General features: G+C 41.8%; 1 protein-coding gene across 1 annotated transcript in view; it reads left to right on the top strand.

Annotated features, from left to right (window-relative positions):
• Positions 1 to 12,259, top strand: part of LOC147915642 (uncharacterized) — a 110,112-nt gene that overhangs the window by 84,869 nt on the left and 12,984 nt on the right. Inside the window, exons 4-5 of the mRNA XM_087437804.1 lie at positions 8,507 to 8,599; positions 9,227 to 9,302. Coding sequence (XP_087293930.1) covers positions 8,507 to 8,599; positions 9,227 to 9,302 — 169 coding nt within the window. The remainder of the gene's footprint in view (positions 1 to 8,506; positions 8,600 to 9,226; positions 9,303 to 12,259) is intronic.

Genomic DNA, 12,259 nt, shown 5'->3' with positions numbered 1-12,259 from the left:
AGGAAACTACCTCCTTCTCTGCTTTCCCTGCCCTGTTCATGGACCATGGGCATATTCTTAGGTACCTCAGATCATGCTGATAAGGGTACCATCCCAGGGACAGCAGAAAAGGAAGGTCATAGGAACCTGGATGCCTGGACAACCTCGTGGTGCAGAGTCACCCTAGCAGCCCTGGACCAACTGCCTCACTGTCATGTCCAACACATACAAGCATCATCCTATTTAGACACTGTTATTTGGGTTTCTGTTGCACTCAACTGAGCTAATACATATAGAGAGAATAGGACTTCCCAGGAGTGGGTGGCTGTGGTGGTCTGTTCTGGAGCTGAGCTGAGATAAATTTACAGTGTTCACCACTGTGGGCTCCCTGGGACATTATTCTAAGTCGGAGAAAGGTTCTGGGCCACAGCGGGCAGCACGGGGAGATCAGAAACTTACCTTCCTCAACTTTCCAGCCACGTGGACCTGATTTAGAGGAGTGTTTGGGCTCAAGATGTGTTAGATTTTGGAGTCTTTGTTTCTTCTCTTCCCTTCTCATCCTTTTTTACAGAGGGATCCCTAGTTCATTCCAGCCAGGATGAGAATCACTGATGGCGATTTCTTCTCATTCTGATGACAGGGACTGTGGAGGTTGACATCTAGAGGAGCAACCACTCAGGTAGAAAAGGAATGCAGGGTCATTTATGATTGGGTTCCATGGGGAGTCTGCTTCCCCAGCCTGGCTTGGACAGCCAACCTTGAGACAATTGACCCCTAGTCCCATATATCCTGTCCCATTGTGATCCCAAAATATATATTCCATCACTTCACTGTATTCTATTGTTACCAGCAAGTCACCAGGTCCAGCTTAGTTTCCAAAGGTGGGTATTACCCAAGGGCTGGAATACCAGACGATGGAAACATTGGGGGAATCTTGGAGTCTGTCAACTTCAGGGTGACTTTGGCACCACCTGAATGCATGGCCTCCACAGGTCTGTGGCTATGAATACAGAGACTAGAATAAATAAAGAGCTCAGGTCAAAGGGATTTAGTGCTCACCCTACAGGAATTCAGATCAAAATTTTGATCTCAGAAAGGTGGCCCAGTCCTCCAGGTAATTCTGGGATTAAAAGATGGAACTTTTAGGTGGAAACATAAAGAGGTATGGAAGTGAAAAGAAAGCCAGCAGCTCTAACAGTCAGTGTTGTCTTTCATTTCTCACATGGCCCAGAGAATTTGCATAGGCCTTTTTGTTTAATAGTTACATGGTTTAATAATCAGCATGACCATAAATATCATGATGCACCACAGGATGAGGGAATCACGTGACCCAGAACTGACCAATCAGGGTGTACCACATCTGCCTAGCAACAGGGATTGGTCTAAGTATAATCTTCTCTGGTACTTTATGTATGGACACTGTGAGCAAGATGTCTATCTTTCTGCTGAAGTTGTTAAGATGAGATAATGTGAGGGAGATTGGAGCTGATATTGGCTGTCTTCCCTGGGAACAGAGCGAGAGGGAGACAGAGAGACAGAATCTAGTGAGTCTCTGGATCCAATCATGTCTTAAGTCAGCCTCACTCCTGCCCTTCCCAGGTAAATCAACAAGCTAAATCTCTTCTGCTGAAACTGTTCACTTGTAACTGAAAAAGTCTTACCATGATAATGCAAATATTGTTTGTTTTTTAATGAAGGCCCAGCAGAATTTAAAAATTCTCTCAGTGACTCAGCTAAAATGAGTAAAAGTTTAGCTTTGGACATGTTACTTATATTAACCTTTCTAATCCCCAGTGTCCTCATCTCTAAAACGAGCTTTGAGCTATTGTAGGGATTAAGAGATAGAATCAATGTGAAGTGCCAGCACCTGGCATCTGGAAAGTCTTCAACATTTTGCAGCTCTTATGTCATTTCTAAGCTGCACTTAATTTTTTGATAACTTTTGAAGGAAAAAAATTAAATCTACATTAATTTTATGCAATGTTTTTGGCTGACTGGCATACCATACATTTATCCATTCAATTATGTAATGTGTTCCCATCAATACCCAAATTTTAAGATTTCATAATTAGAGAAACCTAAAGAGTCTGAGCACTTTCTGAATTGCTTTGGCCACAGGTCATTTAGCACAGCATCCCTGAGACACCTGCTGCCACACTCTGCCCTTCAGAACTTGTTTTTGACTTGATCATTTTACCATTTTCAAGATCACCTACGTACTTTGAAAGCATATTGAAAGACAAGAAATTCCTTCTGAATTGTGAGTTTGGTGAAAAGTTTTCATTTAATTTTCTCTAATTTCATATACAAATTGCATTAAAAGATTAATAATAACACCAAACACTGGTACAGCACTTCCTATGTGCCGGCCACTGTTCCAAGTGCTTTCAAGTATCAGCTCATTTAATTCTCAACCTCTGAGATATCATAGTTACTTTTACTAAACCACAGTTCACGTATAAGGAGACTGAGGTCCTGAGGGAGAAAGTAACCAATCCAAAGTCACAAATGTAGTTGAAAATTTTCTTTGAAGGTGAACTGGAAACTATTGAATGATGCCTGTTCGTGTCACAAATTGGTCAAACCAACCACTAGTGATTTAACACATATATAAGCTGTTCTAGAAAAAGGCAGCTTCTGCTGCCCTTAACACATTGCAAGGCATGTGATAAGCAACACAGGTTTTACCCTTGTCTCAGGGAGGAAGATGGAAAGGGGCTTGCTCTAGATTCAGCTCTCTTCCCTGCTTGGTCATCTGTTGTACCTGAATGTTGCTTCGTGACAAAGTACAAAAGTCCAGTCATTCTGCTCATAATAAATAATCACTTTACTTACAGAATTTTATTTTCTGAATTTGATTTCAGACTCTTCTGCATAGGTGATATCTAATATTAAATTATAGTATAATCATTCAGACCTTTTAAGTGACAATTATGAATTTAAATCTAGATTCAATGCATTGCGTGTACTGCTTCCAATGCAAGGAATCAGCTGAGGTGACATTCAGATAAACAGTTCCTGGCCGTTACTGGCCATCTTCAGACGTGCACCACAACATCAGCTGAGGACAACTTTGTCTCTGTGGTGGCACCCTGCAATAATCTTTGAAAACTTTCAATTTCAGAGATGTGAAAAATTGAGCCCTTTAGAATCCAGGAGCTGATGTAGTGTTGCTGTCATAAGAGACTTGAGATTCTTGCCTTAAATGTGCTTCCTGAGCCAAACCAGTCATGGACATTCAAATCAAAACCTTCTTCTCAAGTGGAGGATTTTAGCCCCAGGCTCCCTGGACTGCAGTCACCTGAGCGTTGATCTCTGTGTAGCAAAAAGAAAGAAGACCTGCTCCTTCCTTGAACCATTTTTTTCCCTACCAATAATACCTGAGTTTTCCCTTGGAGCAGCCCAGGATAAAGACAGACAAAAAGATGGCTTTTTAAAGTTATTGTAAAATAGTGTCAGCCTTTTCCTAGGCTTTAATGTTCGAATCAGAAAACTATCCACAATCTGTTCCTGTTGACTCAGGAATCTTATAAACTCTGTAGATTATTCAGACCTTATAAACAGAATTCAGGGTTCCAATGAGATATTTTAAAGCCCCTTATCATGTGTAACCAAATACACAAGAATTGACACCCTCAGGGCTGTAGAATAGCTTTGCTTCTTACATATAACATGTTCAGCATTTTTAGTTCATCTTTTAAGAATCTGAAGTATTTGAAAACTCGGAGGGAATGAAAACCTTCCTTCTGGCAGGTAGAGAGATCTACCTTAGCTTAGGTGAATGGATGCTGACAAAAAAATTATGTTTTCCTGACTAATATTCCTCTTTGTAAGCCCTCTTTGGGGTAATAGATATCTCATGTGTCAATAGCATGGTGACAACTTGGCCATGTTTAAATGTCATGAAGAGCATTTCTTTCCCTCACCTAGGAAATGCTGTCAAAGATATGATCCATGATGGGATTTGTTGGGTCAGGGAGAGGAGCAGCAAATACTCAATCGGTGATTACCGATTCTCAGGAGAAGAGCGTTTCCTGGTTGATGTTAAGGAGATAGTCCTGCATGAAGTGTAGCCCAAAGTCGAGCAGGCAGATATCCATGTTTTCCTGCTTTATTACTGACTTGGTGAGCTACTCACTGTCCACATACAGAGTCATGCAGTTAATGTTGAAATGCTCAAAAGTGAATGGATTTCCAGTGTAATGCTCTAAAGCCTTTATTATTTTTTTTTAAGATTTTATTTATTTATTTTCCCCCCAAAGCCCCAGTAGATAGTTGTATGTCATAGCTGCACATCCTTCTAGTTGCTCTATGTGGGACGTGGCCTCAGCATGGCCGGAGAAGTGGTGCATCGGTGTGCGCCCGGGATCCGAACCCGGGCCGCCAGCAGCAGAGCGCGCGCACTTAACCGCTAAGCCACGGGGCCAGCCCTAAAGCCTTTATTATACACAATTGCTAAGTCATGTTACTCTGTATGAAGACACTTGGATTCCCACAGGGGTGCTGGGCGTTTCATCAGAATCGTAGAGCAAGGAGGCAGACGGGTTCTATTAGAATTGGATTAGCACACCATGGCCCTCAGACTTACATTCTAGGTAGGAGGGTTCCTGGGTTTCCTCCTGAATGTGGTCTTCTTAGAGACTGATGTAAAATATCTGGCTATGGGATTTTAAAGGAAAGGAGTCAGAGAAATTCCTGTCCTAGAATCAGGACCACTTTTAGGATTGAGATTCAGACAAAGGAAGATGTGGAAGCTAAATTTAGGGCCAAATTTGGAGGACATAAAGAAGGTAAGATTTTAAAATGTTACGGTTGAGACAGGGCCACTCGCACAATGTGATTTCAGAATCTCAGTCTTGACATCATTCCTGACCCTAAACTGCCAGTTCTTCAACATGTCCTTCCCCCTCCCAGTGCCACCTCCTCTAGGGCACCTGCACATGTCATGTGAAGCATCTCCCTAGATGGCAACTTTCTGTGCATAACTGCACCTGGAGACCTCACTGTATGGCACCTGTTTTCACACTGTACTGTAACCAGCTTCTTCCCCAGAGGACTGTGGGCTCCCTCCCTGTATCTCCAGTGTCCAGCACACATGAGGCTTATTGTGTACTTTATTTTCGTTTTCAGCATACACCATTGTAAAATAGTGCTACCAAGCCTATAATGAACTGTAAAGTTTTTATTTTTTTTCCTTAAACAACAAAAATTTCTTTTCTAACCATTCTGGAGACTAGAAGTGCAAGACGAAGTGCCAGCGTGGTCGGGTTCTGGTGAGAGCTCTCTCCCTGGCTTGCTAGTGGCTGCTTTCTCATTGTGTACTCACATGGTGGAGAGAGGAGGGTCTCTGGTGTCTCTTTTATAAGGGCACTGATCCCATCATGAGTGCTCCACTCTCATGACCTCATGGAACACTAATTACCTCCTAATGGCCCCATCTCCAAATACCATCACACTGGGTGTTAGGGCTTCAACATGTAAATTTGGGGGCAGGACACAATTCAGATGAACTGTAATCTTTCAAGGCCAGAGATAATTCCCTGCCCAACCACACCTCAGCTGGGATTTTTATTTCATATAAGCATCCACTTGTAATGCTCTGAATGGTTTCTTCTTGTGCCTGTCTCCATATTTCTTTTTCCAATTATTTTTATTATGGAAAATTTCAGATGCCCAAATAGTAGAATTGTATAATGAACCCTCATTACCCGTCATCAGCTTCAACAATTATCAACATTTGGCCGTCACGTTTCATCTATTCCTCCCACTCTTCTTTCCTGGAGTATATTCAAGGCAAATACTATATAGATAATCTTACAATTAAATAGTTCAGTATGCATCTCTTACAGATAAGGATTATTATTATTATTTTGCTGAGGAAGATTCACCCTGAGCTAATATCCGTACCAATCTTCCTGTATTTTTTTAGTATGTGGGCCACCAGCACAGCATGGCTGCTAACAGAACAGTGTAGGTCCACGCCTGGGAACCAACCCAGGCTGCTAAAGCGGAGCATGCTGAACTTAACCACTAGGCCACCGGGGCTGGTCCTAGGATTATTTTTTTTTAACATAACCACCATGCTATTATCACACCTAACAAAGTTATCAATAATTGCCTAGTTTCGCTTAATACTTACAAATTACATTTGGTTGTTATGTCTCTCTAGTCTCTTTTCTTCTATAACATACCACCCATCACACCTTTCTTTTTTTTTCAAGTGTTCAATTTGTTGGAGAAACCAGGTCACTTGTTCTGTAGAATGTTCTACATTCTAAATTGGGCTAAGGGCTTCCTCATAGTGTTGTTAACTTGTTTCTCTATCTTTTGTATTTCCTATAACCCACAGAAGATATTCTACTTCTGATGCATATTCGTAATTTTAACGTGTGTCTCTTCTACCTATCACTTTCCAATTTTCCATTCAAGTCCCAATAAGACACAGTCACTGGACATTCAGAGACCTCTGGGGAGGCAGTGATGCTATCATTTATTAGATTCTGCCTCCAGCTTCTGCCCTACTTGGCATGGTGAATATAGAAGAGCTACAGAACCAGCCACACCCTGTAACTGGACCAGCCCCCCCTAAGTTTTGGGGGACAATTATTTCCCTCCTTTTACCTAAAGAGCAAGTCCTGGTTCCTCATTATCTTTGCAGGTGACACTGGACCTCAGTGTCCATGATGGACAGAGGGAGCAAGCTCTCTAGCATCTCTTCTTATAAGGGCACTAATACCATCATGAGGGCCTCACCCTCATGACCTCATTTAACCATAATTGTCTCTCAAAGACCCCGTTTCCTAAAACCATCACTTTGGAGGTTATGGCTTCAACATATGAATTTTGGGGGGGACACAAACCTTCAGTCTATAACACTTGCCTTCTCTTCTCTCACAAGTAAGTTAGTGCTCTGACCCTGGCTGTTGGTTAAGGGCATATATTAGTTAGGGTAACATGGTTGTTATAACAAATAACCCCCAAATTTAAGTGGCTCAACATAATAGATTATTTTTGTCTATAAGCTGCTCACTGTGGTTCTAATGCAGCAGTGTGTTGGGGAGGTTGGGAGGCAGCACCATCTGCTCCACACAATCGTTCAGGGATTCAGGCTGAGAGAGTTTGTACCATGTTCATTATGTGGCCTAAGGTTGCTGTGGTCATCTTCATCCAGAAGAAGGAAGAGTGAAGAGCAGATTTGTGGATCTGATCTTATTGATTTATAAATCTTCATTGTAGACATTATGATAATAACAGTTTTCCACATTTTTTTTGCTATACCAAAATTTCAAATGTGGATGGTCATGTTTTTCAGTCTTTTACTTTATCATTTCTGGATTTGGGTTATGTTTAGAAAGGCCTTTGCTATTATAACGTTGTAAAATATTTACTTTGGATTTTCTAGGTGGAGGGGAAGGGGAGAAGAGGGCAGAGGTGGAAGAGAGGAGAAAAGTGAAAGTAAAGGAGGAGGCCAGGAGGGATGGGGAGAGGAAAAGAAGAGAAGGATGATTTAGTGTTCTAGCATGCAGAGCTCTTATTCGATAATTTAAAGAATCTCCAGAATTCACAGGCCGAGGCTTTAGTGCATTGAATAGCCCTCGAGGAGTCTGGTTCTTCAAAACTGGCTATGTGACAATCAGCAGCTTCCTTGAGCTGAAGGCAGTTCTCTGGAGAATGGGACAGTTGTGAGTCTTTAGTAATAACACTGATAGCAGCTGAGGCTTGGGTGTACTAAATCTTGGTGGGTACCCAAAGTGCCTGCCGCAGTCCATCTTTTGCACTAATCAGTTCCACTTTCTCATGTTAGTTACTCCATGTGGGCACAGCTTCTCCAGAATTTTGGTAGTTTACAATTTGTAGGAAACTTAGAAAAGGACAACTAGGACTGTTGGGTAAATGAAGAAGCCCTTGCTCCAGTTGGTTCTGAGGCCACAACACATTGCCTCCCCTACCACCCATTCTACATTCTCTTAAATTTGGATAACACTTATGGTGGTCTAGGTAACCCTCTGGTGATTTACCCAAATCCCATCCCTGAGGAGTCTGAGTTCCTGGTCTCCAGAACTTTATCACCTGTGGTTGCTATCCTGCCCATTTACAACTAAAAATCGACATGGGCATGCCAAGCAAAGCCCTCTTGGATCACCTGAGTGCCAAACATATGCCCCTCGACTCCCCTCATGCTCCTCATGGTGATCGGGATTAATTATCGCTGCCCATACAGTAACTTCCTCTCTTGTCCTCTGGTCTGCTGGCATGAGGAGCCCAAAGAGAACAGGTGACAGCCATAGCTCTAAGTTTAATAGGACTCTTACTGTGTTCCCTGATGGAAGCAACCTGCTCTAGAAACCTGAACTTCTGGAGCAGTAGAACCTATTGAGGGGGTGGGAGGCACAAACACCCCAAGTGGGTTACTGAGAGTGATGTGAGTAGAGTCACTCCTTCAACACCTGGTTGTGAGACCTACTTATTCTACCCTTTCAGGTCACAGCATCATATAATGATTGTTTGTGTATGCTTCATCCTGAAGGACAGCACCCTTCCTTGCAGGATGTCACCTTCAGCATGGTTCCAGACCTGCATTTTCAAGAGGCCCTTCTGCTACTGTCAGCTGGGAGCTTCTGTATGGTGTTGTACGGGGTAGGACCAGTGGATCTCATGGTCATGTGCTCACTTTCATACTGCCTTTGTTGTAAACTACCTTCCTTAGTCCAGGGCACTGTTATGTATGGTCCCGTATTTACCGATGTGAGTGCTTAGATAATGGTTCTGAATGAGACACTGTGGGAAGGAAGAGCAAACCCCTACCTGAAATACACGTCAATCCAGGTTAGGATAAATCTTTGATTTTTCAAGGGTGGAAGACTAACGATGTTATGAACTTGCCACCAGATGGCAGGCTGGCCTCCACAGGGTTGGTGCACACTGGACTTTGTTTGTTGCTGGAAGGTCACACGTTTTGGCAGTAACTATATCAACCATGGTGATAAGGAGCCCTTGCTGTTGGACCCACGCATAGTCATCTTCTTTGCCACCGTGCATATTGCTTTCATGAGACTGTTGTGCAAGCTCAGTGGTGGTTCAGGACAGAGGCTGGCTAATGTCTACTGGCTGTGCACTTGGTTGGTTAATGTCTCTTGTATAGTGGATAATTTCTGGTGGGCATTAAAAGATACAAAAGATCCTAACACTTTGTGTCTTGATACAAAAGATCCTAACACTTTGTGTCTACTGTATGCCTCTTCCCTAGATATCCTTTGTCCCTGATCTTCCAGTCTTGCTCCTTCAAGGACTCTGATCAATCAGATAAGCCATTGTCACTGTCTGTGAGTTTGTGCATATTTTTACCTCAGGCCACTTTTGTCTCTACACAAAGTTAATGAATCGGAGCTCCATCTGAAGTTCTGCCCTTTGGAAGGAAGTTCCCTCCTCACTGTCTTTGGCCATCCCTGAATAGGGCAGGCCACTACTGGCTCACACCAACATAACTGAGCTGAGACATTTGTGAGCCAAGCTCAGGGTTTTTCCCTCTTAGGTCAGCTGGTCGTAGGAACTCCCCATTAGATCATAGGTGAGAGCTGAGGAAAAGGCAAAGGTAAAACAGTGGTAGGTGACATGGGGGTCTGAACCATTTGTTTTGCAATTTGTGTCAGATATTTTCTACTTTGTGTGCATAGGGTTTCTCTCAGAACTATTTAACTCTGCTGTCATAGTGCAAGACCAGCCATAGATAATGCCTAAATGAAGGGATGTATCTGTGTTCCACTACAACTTTATTACAAATGCAGGTGGTGGCCTGGATGTGACCTGTGGGCTGTAGTTTGCCACCCCCGTGCTAATCCAATCCTGGATGTACCACTTCAATCTTAGAATGGATTGCTACTAGGGTCTGACAGAACCCAGATCATGAAAGGCATATGTGGTCAATGGTCCTTTCATGTCCCATGATTGGATTCTCCATCTGTCACAGGGCCCAGCAATGTTCTTGGAGCTATTTGTTGAATGGTGTATAGTTCTCTGCAGCAGATGGTCATGCTCATTGCTCCAGAGGCCCAGGAGTCTGCATTGAAGACCCTTCTATTGGGAATTTCTAGGTACACCAGATTGCACAGGGCAACATTTCCTACCATACATATTTCTAGTACTGTGATAAATTCTAGGTCAGATGGTCTAAGTAGCAAGGCTACTTACTATAGCCTGGACATGCTTCCACTTAAAACCAGCAACTTTTCATGTCACCTGATATATAGGTCAGAACAATATTGCCATAGTATGGAACATGCTGCCTCTAAAACCTGAAGAGAGGTACCGAATGTGGGGCTTCTGCCAAATGTGGCAGGAGGTACAAAGTGTAATGATCTGTCCTTTACTTCTGAGAGGATGTTCCATCATGCCCCAGACCACCTCAAACTTTACCACTGCGGCAGGCCTCTGAATCTTTGAATAATTTTAACTACCTACCATTGGGATGCATTCATGTAACCAAAGCATCCAGAGTACATCCCAGTTCTTGCTCATTAGAGCCCAATAACATGATGTTATCAATATATCAGACCAATGTAATATTCTGTAGAATGTCCAGATGGCCCAGTCTGTTCTTTTTCTTTCAGAAAATATTCTTTACTGGTAAACAGAAACTTTTTTTTTTTTTTTTTTTTTTGCTGAGGAAGATTCTCTCTGAGCTAACATCCACTGCCAATCTTCTTTTTATTTTTCTGTATGTGAGCTGCCACCACAGGATGGCCAGTAACAGATGAGTGGTGTAAGTCTGCGCTCGGGAAACGAACCCAGGCTGCCAAAGTGGAGTGTGCTGAACTTAACCACTAGGCCACCAGGGCTGGCCCTTCCATTTAAAAAAAAATAATAATTTTCCAGCTTTATTGAGATATAGTGACATATAACATTGTGTAAGTTTAAGGTATGCAACATGATGATTTGTATATGTATATATTGCAAAATGATTACCACAATAAGGTAAGTTAACTCACCCATCACTTTACATAGTAACCTTTGTCTGTGTGTGTGTGTGTGGTGAGAACATTTAAGATCTACTCTCTTATCAACTTTCGAGTATATAATACAGTATTGTTAACTATAGTCACCATACTGTACATTACATCCCAAACTTGTTCATATTATAAGTGGAAGTTTGTACCATTTGACCAACATCACCTGGCAATCACCAATCTGCTCTCCCTTCCTGTAAGTTCAGCCTTTTTAGAGTCCACACACAAGTGAGATCATACGGTATGTGTCTTTCTCTATCTGATTTATTTCACTTAGCATAATACCCTTAAGGACCATCCAAGTTGTCACAAATGGCAGGATTTCCTTCATTTTATGGCTGAATAACATTCCATTATTTACATACAAAATCTTAATCCATTCATTCATTCAAGGACACTTAGGTTGTCTCCATGTCTTGGCTGTTATGAATAATGCTACAATCAACATAGGCCTGTAGATATCTCTTCTAAGATAGTGATTTCATTTCTTTCACATAAATATCCACAAGTGGATTTGCTGGATCATATGGTAGTTCTATTTTTAAGTTTTTAAGGAATCTGCTTTCCATAGTGGCTGCACCAATTTACATTCCTCGCAACAGTGCACAAGGGTTCCCTTTTATCCACATCCTTGCCAACACTTATCTCTTTTGTTTTTGAAAATAGCCATTCTAAACAGGTGTGAAGTGATATCTCATTATGGTTTTGATTTTCCATTCCCTGGATGATTAGTGACGTTGAACATCTTTTCGTGTACTTGTTGGCCATTTGGATGTCTTCTTCAGAAAAATGTCTATTCAGGTCCTTTGCCCATTTTTCAATCAGGTTTTTGTTTTTTTTCTATTGAGGTGTATGAATCCTTGATCTATTTTGATATATTAACCCCTTATCAGATATATAGTTTGAAAATATTTTCTCCCTTTCCATACATTGCCTTTTCATTTTGTTGATGGTTTTCTTTGCTGTGCACAAGCTTTTTAGTTTGATGTAGTCCCACTTGCTGATTTTTGCTTTTGTTGTTTGTGCTTTTGGTGCCATATCCAAAAAATCATTGCCAAGACCAATGTCAAAGAGGTTTTTCTCTATGTTTTCTTCTAAAAGTTTTATGGATTCCGGTCTTACATTTAAGTGTTTAATCTATTCTGAGTTAATTTTTGTGAGTGGTGTAAGATAGGGGTTCAATTTCATTCTTGTGCATGTGAATATCCAGTTTTCCCAACACCATTTATTGAAGAGACTATTCATTCCCCATTGATTATTCTTGGCTCCCTTGTCAA

Source organism: Ceratotherium simum, chromosome 13, assembly GCF_057802395.1.
Source record: "Ceratotherium simum simum isolate JZ-2026a chromosome 13, ASM5780239v1, whole genome shotgun sequence".
Lineage (NCBI taxonomy): Eukaryota > Metazoa > Chordata > Mammalia > Perissodactyla > Rhinocerotidae > Ceratotherium > Ceratotherium simum.
The sequence above is the reverse complement of the archived record's forward strand: the minus strand, read 5'-3'. Positions and strand labels throughout refer to the sequence as shown.